Source organism: Apodemus sylvaticus, chromosome 22 (assembly GCF_947179515.1).
Source record: "Apodemus sylvaticus chromosome 22, mApoSyl1.1, whole genome shotgun sequence".
NCBI lineage: Eukaryota > Metazoa > Chordata > Mammalia > Rodentia > Muridae > Apodemus > Apodemus sylvaticus.
In genome coordinates this window covers 20,020,743-20,032,502 of record NC_067493.1, presented here as the reverse complement: position 1 = coordinate 20,032,502, position 11,760 = coordinate 20,020,743, and the positions used below count along the sequence as shown (strand labels likewise).

The 11,760-nt window shown below is 56.1% G+C and overlaps 3 protein-coding genes across 3 annotated transcripts; 1 reads left to right on the top strand and 2 right to left on the bottom strand.

Annotated features, from left to right (window-relative positions):
* The first annotated feature begins 22 nt into the window (after positions 1–22).
* Ctxn1 (cortexin 1) lies at positions 23–1,868 on the top strand. The gene is made up of 2 exons (XM_052168080.1): positions 23–487; positions 890–1,868. The coding sequence occupies exon 2, from the start codon at positions 908–910 to the stop codon at positions 1,154–1,156; it is 249 nt and encodes an 82-aa protein (XP_052024040.1). The 5' UTR covers positions 23–487; positions 890–907; the 3' UTR covers positions 1,157–1,868.
* A 1,403-nt stretch (positions 1,869–3,271) lies between these two features.
* Positions 3,272–6,401, bottom strand: Snapc2 (small nuclear RNA activating complex polypeptide 2). The gene is made up of 5 exons (XM_052168519.1): positions 6,171–6,401; positions 5,123–5,242; positions 4,903–4,971; positions 4,161–4,542; positions 3,272–4,028 (listed from the first exon to the last, which is right to left on the bottom strand). The coding sequence occupies exons 1-5, from the start codon at positions 6,351–6,353 to the stop codon at positions 3,706–3,708; spliced, it is 1,077 nt and encodes a 358-aa protein (XP_052024479.1). The 5' UTR covers positions 6,354–6,401; the 3' UTR covers positions 3,272–3,705.
* A 1,760-nt stretch (positions 6,402–8,161) lies between these two features.
* Tgfbr3l (transforming growth factor beta receptor 3 like) lies at positions 8,162–11,747 on the bottom strand. The gene is made up of 7 exons (XM_052167837.1): positions 11,395–11,747; positions 10,427–10,563; positions 10,021–10,338; positions 9,421–9,535; positions 9,177–9,335; positions 8,888–8,959; positions 8,162–8,303 (listed from the first exon to the last, which is right to left on the bottom strand). The coding sequence occupies exons 1-6, from the start codon at positions 11,615–11,617 to the stop codon at positions 8,892–8,894; spliced, it is 1,020 nt and encodes a 339-aa protein (XP_052023797.1). The 5' UTR covers positions 11,618–11,747; the 3' UTR covers positions 8,162–8,303; positions 8,888–8,891.
* Between the last annotated feature and the right edge of the window lie 13 nt (positions 11,748–11,760).

Below are 11,760 nucleotides of genomic sequence, written 5' to 3'. Positions count from 1 at the left end.
TCTTAAAACAGAGACTGGGGCAAGTGGTTGCCCGGGAAGAACAGGAATACAGACACTGAGGTCATGGAGAGGCTTCCGTGGTAGAAGCTAGTAAATGCCCATGTCCTGGCGCCGTCCTGGGTGCTCTAGGAGCTGGAAGCTAGGGCTGTCTGGGCTGGCACAGTGGTGGGAAGGTTCAGTCGTCAGATAGGCAGGCCGGGGCGGGGTCACAAGCCCAGGCACAGCTCCTAACACAGCCACCACCCCCTCGCAGCCCCGCCCCCGTCGCCATGGGAACAGCCGCGGCGGCTAGGCTGGCGCGCTGCTCTCCTTCCTCCCTCGGTCTCCACCGCTCCAGGGGCGGGTGGGGTGGGCTGAGCCGAGGCTGCCACAGCCTCCGCCACTACTGCTGCTTCCCGGGGAAGACCAGAGCAAAGCAGCGCACGAGTCCCGAGAGAGACCGAGAGAGAGGGGCTGCAGGGCGGCCGGTCCCCGTCTAGGACCAAGGGTGAGGGGGGCGCGCTGTAGCCTGGGAGTCGGCTACGGTGGGGGAGGGGGTCTTGGGCCTTGGAGAACAAAGGGAGCGGGGCGGGGACCAGTTCAAACAGTGCAGCTCTGGTCTCTGTCCCAACGCGTTCGCACCTGTTGTGCGCGGGCTGGGCAGATCTAAGCTGACCTGTCCCGGCTCTCAGCGACCCCACCTGCGCGCACCGCTGGAGTTGAGTCCCCGCGTGGCTGTGGCAGCGGAGCGCACAGGCGGGGCATGGGCGTAGCCCGGAGACGACTGCGCTGACAGAGATGATGCTGTGGGATACAGCAAAGGGGAGACTCCAGAAGGGGTGGATGGAGGTGCAGGAAGGGCATAGCCTCATCCCCGCGGACCCCGGGGTGGGTACCCCTCTCTCCGCAGAGCGCGGCGATGTGAGCTATGAGTGCGGCGTGGACACTATCACCGGAGCCGCTGCCACCATCGACGGGGCCCCCGGTGGGCGCAGGCCTGGACGTCGAGCAACGCACGGTGTTCGCCTTCGTGCTCTGCCTGCTCGTGGTGTTGGTTCTGTTGATGGTGCGCTGTGTACGCATACTGCTAGACCCCTACAGCCGCATGCCCGCCTCGTCCTGGACCGACCACAAGGAGGCGCTCGAACGTGGGCAGTTTGACTATGCGTTGGTGTGATGGGGAACCAGTCCTGGGCAGGTCCTTAGAGAGATCCCGCAAGGGTCAGCCCCGTGGAGGGGTTCTACCAGCCTGGACTGCGCTCAGGGTCATGCCTAGATGCCCTAGCTCGGAGTTGAGGGCGTTCGGAGAAGTCCAGTCTTTACCCACCGTAGCCGCCCATCTTCCTTTTTGGCCAGGCCAGAACCCAACCTGGTGCCTTTATGTTCCCTGCCCCCTTCTCTCTACATACTCATCCTCACTGCTGATCCCTCAACACTGATTCCCTGGTGAGCGAAGCACCCCGCACCAAACTCTGCCTTCCCCAACTACCAGGCATGTTACATCCTTTCCTGGGAATGCGGACTCCTTATCGCTTATTTCTTCTCCTGTTAATGGTCGTCATCAATTTCACTGCACTCCTTGAGTTCTGGCCCTGGCAGGCAGACTCTTCCGCTCACATTCGATGCTGCCTACCTATAATGCACGGTTCGGCCTGCCTCAGAGACAGACCCTGAAACCCCACCATGACTGCTGTTTGTGTTCATGGCACTTTATGTACACGAGTACAAGCAGGCCCATCCCCCTCCCAGACCGGGGCCCCAGCACAGGTTAGAGTGCCTTTCCTTTGCCCCGCCGCTCCCATCCCCCATGTCCCCCCTGCCCTTCCCTTGCCTTTCACACCTCTCTGCCTCTGAATGATAATAAAAGCTATTACTGAGTGCTTACTGCATGTGAAGCAGGTTGCCGAGTTAGCCAGTCATGTTCTTAGCCTGTTTGCTTCTGAGGGTTTGTGACAAACAGCCAAGGAGCCAAACTCCTGTTAGGATCCCCCCCCCCCCATTCTACAAGCCAGGGGACTAGACGTCTAAGCCGCTAAAATGACTAGCCCTCCAAGCCACTGATGTAGAATCAGAACCCAAATCTGCTGTTGTCTTTTAACTGCTGCCTAATCCTGCAAGCACCCAATTTCGTACACAACCTTGAGTAACTTTGGAGGTGGGGGGGGGCTAGCAGCCCCTTCCACTCCCCTCGCTCATAGTATAGTTAAGACACCCCACATATATGCACTCTTATTTTCTCTTGCCCCAGGGAGTCACAGGGGACTATATGGGAAGTTAGCCTAGAGGTTATTTTCTAAAACCATACCTACAACCCCCAAACTCCTGAGCCTGGTCCCTCTTGTCCCCATCGTGTCTCAGAAGCTGTGGGTTTGGCTTTGGTGAGACTGTGACTAGGGAGTGGGCTGGCTGGGCTCCACAGTCTGCCTGGGAGATGTGTTGAGCTCCACGGGGAGCCGTGTGCAACGTGTGTGGGGAGAAATGCGCTTTTCTATAAAAGGAAAGCCATGAAGGCACAGCTCGGGGAACAGGAATTTTACTCTCAACTTGCTAGGCTTGGGGGAGGGTGCTATGGCAGGAGGGCACCTGTTTCCCCAGAGAGACCTAGCTCCCTGGGCTTTCGCAGTACTCCACACCCACAGAGCAGGTGGAGCTTCTGCTGGGAAGGCCTGCGGTGGTAAGGGGTCCATACCGTCCTAAAGCTCCCCTGGTTCTGCCTCCCTGTGCACTTTCTCTCTAGGGGTAGGGAATGCTCTCACACCATACCCAGGGATATCTCCCTTTTCCCCCAGCCCTCTGCTAGTCTCTGTGGGGAGTCCTTACATCAAGTGGGCCACACTGCCAACTTCAGTTATCTGTAGAAAATTTGCCCTAACATCTGTCCCCCGCAAAACCAGCCCAGCTTTTCTGTTCCACCTACGATTGTCAACGAGCCAGCCACATGGTCACCACGGAGCTCCTTATGCCAAATTCGGCTCACTCCAGAAGACAGACAGCTTTTTAAATTATTTAACTTTGTGACTGCATGATGTGGGTGTACATGCATGTTTCTATAGCATGTGTTCGGCCAAACAACTTTCAGGAATTGTTTTTGTCTTCACCTTTACATAATTTCAAGGAATTCATCTCAGACGCCAGGTTTTGTACCAAGCACTTTACCCTTGAAGTTCTTTCGCCAGCCCAGGCTCCAGCTCTCGCCAGGGACGGCACCATCTTCCTGGCATTTCGCTCCAGCTCCCACACTGTGTAACTTCAGAACCCCCACTGTCATCTTCATGTCACAGGAGACACCACAGCTGGTTAGATGATAGCTTTATTGAGGGTTACAAGACACCCCAGGAAAGGGTGAAGACCTTACAGTGTTCAGCTGAGGTGGGGGAGGGCGTGCTGGGGAGATCTAAATGCGATCACCATACACAAAGGGATGATGATGTGGTGCTATTATGGCTGACAACAAGGCACAGTGGGCTAGGGACACTTGCCCCAGTCTACCAGTCCAGGAACTCTGCCTTTGTGCAGAGTCTTCCACCTCTCCAGCCCCCATTAAATCCCCATTCATTACAACTGTGTCTCACTTTCTGAGGCTGCTGGTGTATGCAGCATCTGAAGGCTTAGCCTATGGCTGGACGCTGTGTCAGGAAGTCCGCAGTCATGTTCCTGAGCACCAGCACCAGTGGTGCCGGACTGTCATTCTGGGCTGACATCAGTATATCTCATCTGCTGTACGCTTCACCTCGCAGGGCTGGGGACCTGGCTCAAGAGGTCCAGGGGTACCAGGAATGGGTTCAGCGGGCAGACCCCAATGTCTTTCCAGGTCAGCCTCGGTTCTATGGGCTCAGAAGTCTGAGGACTAGCTTGGTGTGCCTCCGCTGGCCCAGTGGAGCCAGGCCCTCCGTCTTCAGTCCCAGGCCTGGGCCTTTCTCCAGGGACAGAGGTCTGGGGAGCCATCAGTTGAGCATATGTTTTGGTCATATGTTCCGCCAGGGCTGTGCAAGGCAGGTGGGACAGTTCCTCTGGAAGTGACATGAGCAGGTTGAGGACCACAGCTGACTCTGATGGAAGGAAGGAAGAAGAATGAGAGAAGACAAGGTTTTAACATCCCCCCAGGCGCGCGCGTACACACACACGTACACACACACACACACACACACAGTACAGCCCTTCTCCTCCCTAGTAGCACTTACCAGCTGCGGAGAGCTCAGGGCGATGGCCACCCCTGGAGGAGAAGGAGAGGTATTTGTAGATCTTCTCAAAGTCCACGGCAAAGTCTCTCTCTGTGGAGGAGCCAGCCAGGGACTTGGTTGAGGCCTCAGGGACAGGGACAGTGACTGCTGAGGCAAGGCCACAGGTCTCAGGGTTGGTACCAGAGGCATTAGGGTCAGGGGCAGAAGCCTCACGAGTGGGGTCAGCAGCACTCATAGGGACAGGCCCAGAACCTTCAGGGGCAGGATCCTTCTGTCCATCTTGGGTTCTCAAGAACACCAGTGCCTTTCCACAGGCCTTTGTGGGCTTGCCTGGCCTGGAGTGCAGGAGGCTGAGAGGTTCTGCAGCAGCAATAGTGAGCACCTAAGAGGGAAGAGCCATCAGGGAAGAGAAGGAGGAAGTCTTCCATCTTCCATTGCTAGGCCTAGAACGAGCCCTCCCTCCACCTCTGCACACTCACCATCCTCCTTGGCATTCTGAAGGTGACCCACACAAGAAACCACTACGGCTCAAGTGTCAGGGCTGGCTGCAGTTACTGACTTTGCACCATGGCCCAGGATCCAGATCTACATTTCTTTTCTTTTTAGGAGGGGGCCTGGCAACGCTCTACTCCTTCAAATTTGGAGATTATATACAATAAGACTGCCTGTCTAAACCCAGTGGCTCTCTGCCCCTGGGATTATTTATTTATAGGGCACTCCAGGGCCAAGGGAAGGGCTTTACCTGGGAGAAAGCTGCGGCCAGGGCTTCCTCCAGTGGACCTGTTAGCTTCTCAGCAAGGTCCATCCACACCTGGGTGAAGGCAGTTGGTACACTGTCAGTCTCGGGAAAAGCCCCCAGGGGCTTCCCAAGTTTTGCTCTTTCTTCTATTCCTCTGACCAGGTTATCCCCCTTCCCTAAGAGGCCAGCCTCGGGCAGCCCTCACCTGGCCCTCCCGCCTCACCTCTATGGGGGCTGGGAGCTGAGTTTCTTGGTGCCTTGGACCCTCTCTCCCACCGGGCCGCACCTTCCGAATGGCTTCTCGGACCACCCGGCCTTTGAGCTGCTGGATAAAGCGGCAGATCTGGAGAGGAAGACAGGCTTTGTATGAACTCAGAAATAGAGGCAAAACCAAAGTCCGCCTTGCTGTTTCCAGGCACTGCTACTGCTCCGTCCTGGACTAGGCCAGTGTTGTGCATTCCCCGAACTGCTGCGACTTGAGCCAAAAGGTCCCAGTGTGTGGCCAGCTCCCTAATGAAGATGTAAAAGCTAGACCTATTCTTGCCCCTACCTGGGGTCATAGTTTGGTCTTAAAAACGAGAACTAACCTATTCACTTGCACTCCACTCCATTTCCTAGACTCTCACTTCACACTCACTTTGGTTCCACCCAAATTCACTTTGTTGTTGTTGCTGATTAATTTTTTTTTTTTTTGGACAGGGTCTCTCTATATAGCATTTGCTGTCCTGGAACTATGTAGACCGGGCTAGCCTTGGACTCAAAGAGGTCCACCAATGAAAGGATCCCAGGTGCTGGGATTAAAGCTGTATGGCACCACACCTGGCTACCAACTCTGCCTTAATCCATGCCCCATCCGCACTTCCTCTCACCTCCACTCCGCTACGCTCAGCCCTCCGATTTTTCCCCGCCCACAGTCTACAGCCTCACAACTCTCCACAGCCTCACTCCACCCAGTTGTCACGCCCCACCCCCAGGCTTTCCCACTCACAGACCACCTCTTCAAGCTCACTTCCAGACCCGCAGTCCCGCCCCCCAGGCTCCCCCTACCCGTTGTTCCCCGCCCCTAATCAGTGGGTAATCCTTGGCCATCTCCATAACCCCGCCCAGATTCCACCCACATCCCCGCCCTAAACTCCATCTTGCACACAAATCCCGCGCGCCCGCTACTGCGATCCGTGGCGGTCCACCGCCCCGGAGCTCCACCCACTCGGCCGGCTCCACCCACTCGGCCATCACGTTCCCTGGCCCCGCCCCCAGCACTAGGACACCACCTCGGCCTCGCTCCGGCCTCGCAGCTCCTCGGCCAGCTCCGCGGGGTCTGGCTCCGGCTGGCCCCGCCGAGCCTGAAGTAGTCTCAGTAGATGCCGCATCTCGCGGGGGCTCCAAGCTGTGGGGCCGGTAGCTTCACCTATGTAGCGTGCTGGGACCTTCCGCCGCCTCTGCGGTGGCTTCATGCCGGAACTCTTTCCTAGTAGGAAGGCGGGGCTACGGAAGCCGAGGCAGTCTGAAAGAGCGCTACGCGGAAGATTTAACAGACGGGGGCGTGGCTCGCGTTTGTCTGCTGAGGGATGTTGGTACCGGGACTGAGGCGGGCCGGGGGACCAGAGTTTTACCTGCGTTTTATGTCACCCATGAGCTACAGAAAAAAAAAAAAAAAAAAAAAAAACAACAACAACAACAACAACAACAAAAAACCTTAGACCCTACATTTCAGAACTACGTCATGAAACCCGTACTGTGTGTTTTGCTTTTCATAGAGAAGTTGGCAGTTGCCCTCAAAAACCTGGGTTTATCATTTGTGAGGCAGTGTCTATGTAACCTTAGCAGGCCTGGGTCTTGATCCGTAAACCAAGCTGGCCTCGACCTCACAGAGGTCCTCCTGAATGCTCGGTTTAAAGGCATGCCCCTCCACACCACGCTCATTGACTGTTCTTACAGACAACGCGTTGGGTTCCTAACACAGACATGGCTCCTCACAGCCAACTGCAGTTCCAAGGGCCCTCTTTTGACCTCCCTAAGCACCAGGCACCCATATGGTGTACAAACATACACGGCGACAAAACACATACATAAATGGGAAATCAACCCAGGCTTGCCAGGGGTGGTAACCACTACCGCCAGCATTTGGGAGGCTGAGACAGGACGATCACTGAGTTTACAGGCTAGCCTGGACTGCAGTGAAAGCCCGGCTTGAAAGAAGAGTAAGTCTGGGTTATGGGGGCAGACCGCCCGCCCCAGAGACTTTGGAGATGATCTAGATTTATTATTACCAAGCCAGTTTCCTGACTGGGAAAATTGAGGTAGATTAGGCCGGAAGTTCCTTTATTACTGTATTAGTCAGGGTTCTCTGGAGTCACAGAACTTACAGAATGTCTCTCTATATTGAGGGAATTTGTGATGACTTACAGTCTGTACTCCAACTAACCCAGCAATGCTCAGCTGTGAATGGGAAGGCCAAGAATCTAGAAGTTAATCCCCACAAGGCTAGTTGTCCCAGCTGGTCTTCTGTAGAAGAACGTTCCAACAGATGTGCTGGCAAGTAAGTGCAAGCAGTCTAAGAAGGGCAAATCTTCCTTCTTCAGGGTCCTTATGTAGGCCTTCAGCAAAGGTGTGGTCCAGATTAAAGGTGTGTGCCACCAAGCCTGGACCTGGGATTGGCTTGGTCCCAGGCTGACCTTGAACTCAGAGATCTCCTTGCCTCAGTCTCCTGGGATTAAAGGCATGTGCTACCTTGCCTGGGCCTAAGATTTTCCTGGCCACTGTGCCTCAAGATCTCCATGCTAAGATCCAGGTCAGAAACTTGTGTCTTCCAGCCTCAAGATCTGGATCACAGGTGAGCCCTCCAGTTCTGGATTGTAGTTCATTCCAGATAGAGTCAAGTTGACAGCCAGGAACAGCCATTACTTTTGCTTATGCAAAGATGAGGAGAGAGTTTGGGTGGGAGGGGTTCACGAGGGACTGGGAGTAAAGAGCACAGAAGGTCCGACTTGGGGGAGAAAGAAGGCGGGAAGAAAGCAAGACTCAAAGTTAAGCCGCCCAGGTTGTATACGCTTTTCTGTTTCAGGCAAATGGCCCATGTCCCTCCCTGCCCATGTGTGTTCATGGGGATCGGAGTCGCGCCCCCCCACTCTGAGTCTTCCCCAGCCACAGATCCCCCCACATCTGATCCCAGGACACAGCCTAGAGCCTCCCTCCCTGCACCCCACCCCCACCCATGTTTGGGAGCACACTGACTCCACCAGAAGTTAGCAGGTTACCGATTTATTTTGAACAGGGGAGTGAAGACGGGGAGGGAGGGAGAGAGAGAGGGAAGGAAAGAGGGAGGGAGACATGCAGGAATCCTTCCAAAGGGCACTGAAATCATGGCTGGATGAATCTCGGGACCTCACTGGGTCGTGCCATCTCTAGAAAATGTGACAGAGGCCCAGGTCACATTTTCCCAACAAGCTTTGGCTTCCTTCACCAATCTATGTACTGGTGTTTGTGAGACTAGGAACTGTGAGACTAGGATCCCTTTTATCTGTTAAAGTCTTTTTTTTTTTTTAATTTCTCCCCTCCCCTCCTCCCCCCGCCCCCCTCCCTCCCCCCCCCCCCCCCCCCGAGACAGGGTTTCTCTGTGTAATTCCGGCATTCCGGCTGTCCTGGAACTCACTCTGTAGACCAGGCTGGCCTCAGAAATCCACCTGCCTCTGCCTCCCAAGTACTGGGATTAAAGGCGTGCGCCAACACCCCCACCCCAACCTCGGCTCTGTTCAAGTCTTAAAGACCCCTTTCTTCACTGCTGGCGACCCCATCTCCCAATTCAATTTCCAGCTTCACCTTTGACAAGTTACTTAATCTCATAAAAAATATTTTTCTTATCTCTATCTGAATGTTGTTCAAGGTACAAAGTACTTGGCGTCCCCTGAGGAAACTCTATGAACGATCCTTGCCACCACGTCCCTCTTCTAGCTCTTGCTTCAGGCCTTCCTTCACACCCAGTACTTACCTGCCTACTGGGGTCTCTGGAGCTGGGGGCCGCTGAGCGAAGCTCTCGGGGCTTGGCCTGGAGGTGGGGGTGCTAAAAAAAGAAGCTAGCTAGCCTAGGAGTAGCCGGTGCGCTGCGCCAGGTTAAGCGCGCCCCCTGGTGGGAGCTGCTGCCGGTGTACCAGCCTAAGGGCCGGATCCTGGAGGCAGGTTGGGGATGCGGACTCCCGGGGGTGGGGGTGGGGCAGGTAGACGACTGCCTGGGCGTGTGGGGAATAGGTGTGGGGTTCTGGCGGAGCAGTGATCGGTACCTGAGTGCGCGCAGACGAGCCCAAGCCCGGCGGCCAGCGCGGCACCCAGCACGAAGGCTGCCAACACCAATGCCACCACTGGCGCGGGCTCCAGTGCTGCAGCGGCTGGAGCGGACGCTTCTGGGCGTACAGCCCTGCCTGGGAGACTCTTGGATGGCCCTATGGGGATACATGCAAGGCTGAGACTAGGCCTTGGACCAAGCTGTCCTTCCCATCCCGGTGCCAGGGCGGCTTGCAAGCTTACTAGGAGGCGGACGAGGCACTGTGACTACGATGGGCTGGGTCAGCATGTGCAGGTGAGGGCTGTCAGGACCAAGGCTCGGGCTGCTGCCGGCACACGCCTCATCCTGAGGCAGACACTGAGTTGCCAGGGAAGAAACCGGAGTTCAGTGCCTTGGTGATTCTGGGCCTGGTCTCCCAGGGCTTTTCCACTAAGCTAGGAGGTTACCACAGGACTCCTGGGCCAAACCCCTAAACATAAAAATGGTTTCAGCCCTAGAATACCCCATATGTCAGCCTCCGGGTCTCAAGTGAGGCCTGCAGATCAAATGTGCAGAAGTTTAGACATATCACAGTGTTTCCTTGAATCCAGCCTTCCAGCCCTAAAACGACTCCAGGTCCTACTCAAGGATCCTAGAGCAGAAGGCTGTACATTTCTAGTCTACTGGGAGTCCTTCTGCAGAGCCCCATGAGGGATATCTCTATACCCAGTACCCATCTTGAGAGGGACCCCAGACCATAAAGGGCTCTTTATGCCTCCTAAGGTCCCTCGGCTGCCAGAAACACTTTTGCCTAGCTCGAGAACATTGCGCAGGTGCCGAGATGACGGTTTCTACTAGCGCACCCGCAATGGTGCTGGTGGGCTCAAAGGCACTGGTGTCTGCTGGACAGCTCGGCGGTGCTGACTGCGACGGCGGCAACGGCTTATCTGGCAGTGCAAGAACTGTACTGAGGCATTGAACACCGGGCGCAGGCGGAAGCTGAAGCGTGCGACCCTAGCAGCATCCGGGCGTGGAGGTGGTGAGAAGCTGACAGAGTCGTCGGCGGGGCAGCCGCCGCGGACAAGCACCAGGGCAGGCCCCAGGGCCGGGCGTGAAGAAGGCGTTACCGAGCATTGGTGGAGGGCCAGGCCCCATCTCGGAGAAGGACGGGCCAGGGCCGCCTGCGGGATCAAGGCGCCATCAAGGTCGACCAGTCCACATCTATCCCTCTTCCCACCCACCCTCGTTGTTTAAGGCGCCCGCCCGCACCTGCACAAACACACGGCTGTCCGCCGGAACCTCCAGTGGCCCTGCGCGGCGAGGGAACGCATCCTCTGCATCTGATAACTCCAGACTGAAAAGGGGTCTGCGCAGCCAGGGGCCAGGCGCCGCAGGGAACGGAGGTGCTGAAACAGAGCACAGGGCAAGGCGCAGTTCCCTCTAGGGAGCCCTTGTCTCGCGTTGAAAAGGGATGCATTACAGGCAGTCTCTCCCCAAGCTCAGCTGCATGCCAAATTCTCTGCCAGTTACTACCATGCACCCTTTGGTGGCTTCCGAGCCTGGTAGCTGAAGTCAGCGCAAAGCTGCGCTCTTTCTTTTTCTGACCTTTTGGGCCATTTGCAGAGGAGGCAAGGGGATGTGGGAATACACGGGGTGGATGTGTGATGGTCAGCAGAGGAGATGAAGTCAGGGGTCTCTGCTTTGCCCAGGCTGCTAAGTCTTAAGAGTCTGAGAGATCCAGTATGAGCTACTGGCTACTGAGGAGTAGGGAGGTGCTGGCATCAGCTGCAGTCAGGAGGGTGCCCACCTCCATCCCTCAGAAGGCAGAGAGACTCAGTTCAGACAGGCAACTGGACTGGGAATCTCTGTCCAACAGATATCTAAGTCCCCAAACAGAGGAAAGCACCAAGAGGTAAGGGTGGATGTTCTCTTTTGTGTTTACCTAGGCTTGCAACACACACACACACAGTCTATACAAAATGAGTGCTTTCCAGCAGCAGTTAGCTGGGGGTTTCTGACGAATGATTTGCACACCAGGCCCAACTCCCACAGCCCTTACCACCACTTGGTCGAGAACTTTGAGGAAACTGGCAGAGGGGCTAGTCTGGGAAAAGAAAAGGGGATAGCACCCCACCACCCCCACCCCCACCCCCACATCCAGGTGCAAAACCAAGTTGAGAAGGGACAATAGGGAAGTGGGACACAATGCCCCACCCTCTGTGTCAGCCTCTACATACCAAGTGGTGCAATGTGTTTAGTAGCGGTCCCATGGAGCAGGGCCAGGAGCAGAAGTGGAGTGCCCACCATGGTGGCCTGTCCAGGTTGGAGTGCTCCAGGCCAGCAGCAGGCACCTGGTTGGGCTGTACCCAGCCCTCTAGGTGTGGGTAGGTAGCCCTGGCCTTGGTGAGGCTGCCACCCTGGGAAGCAGGGAGCGGGGGCGGAGGATGGAGGGGCTGACATCTGAGCCCATGCTCAAGGCCTGCGTGGATAAGGACTTTCTTGATGTACTGACATTTCTAGGAAAAGGGGGCCCTCACAAAGCTGCCCAACACCTCCCGTCGCTCCAGACACCTCCCGCCAGCTGTTTCCGTGGATGCAGTCCT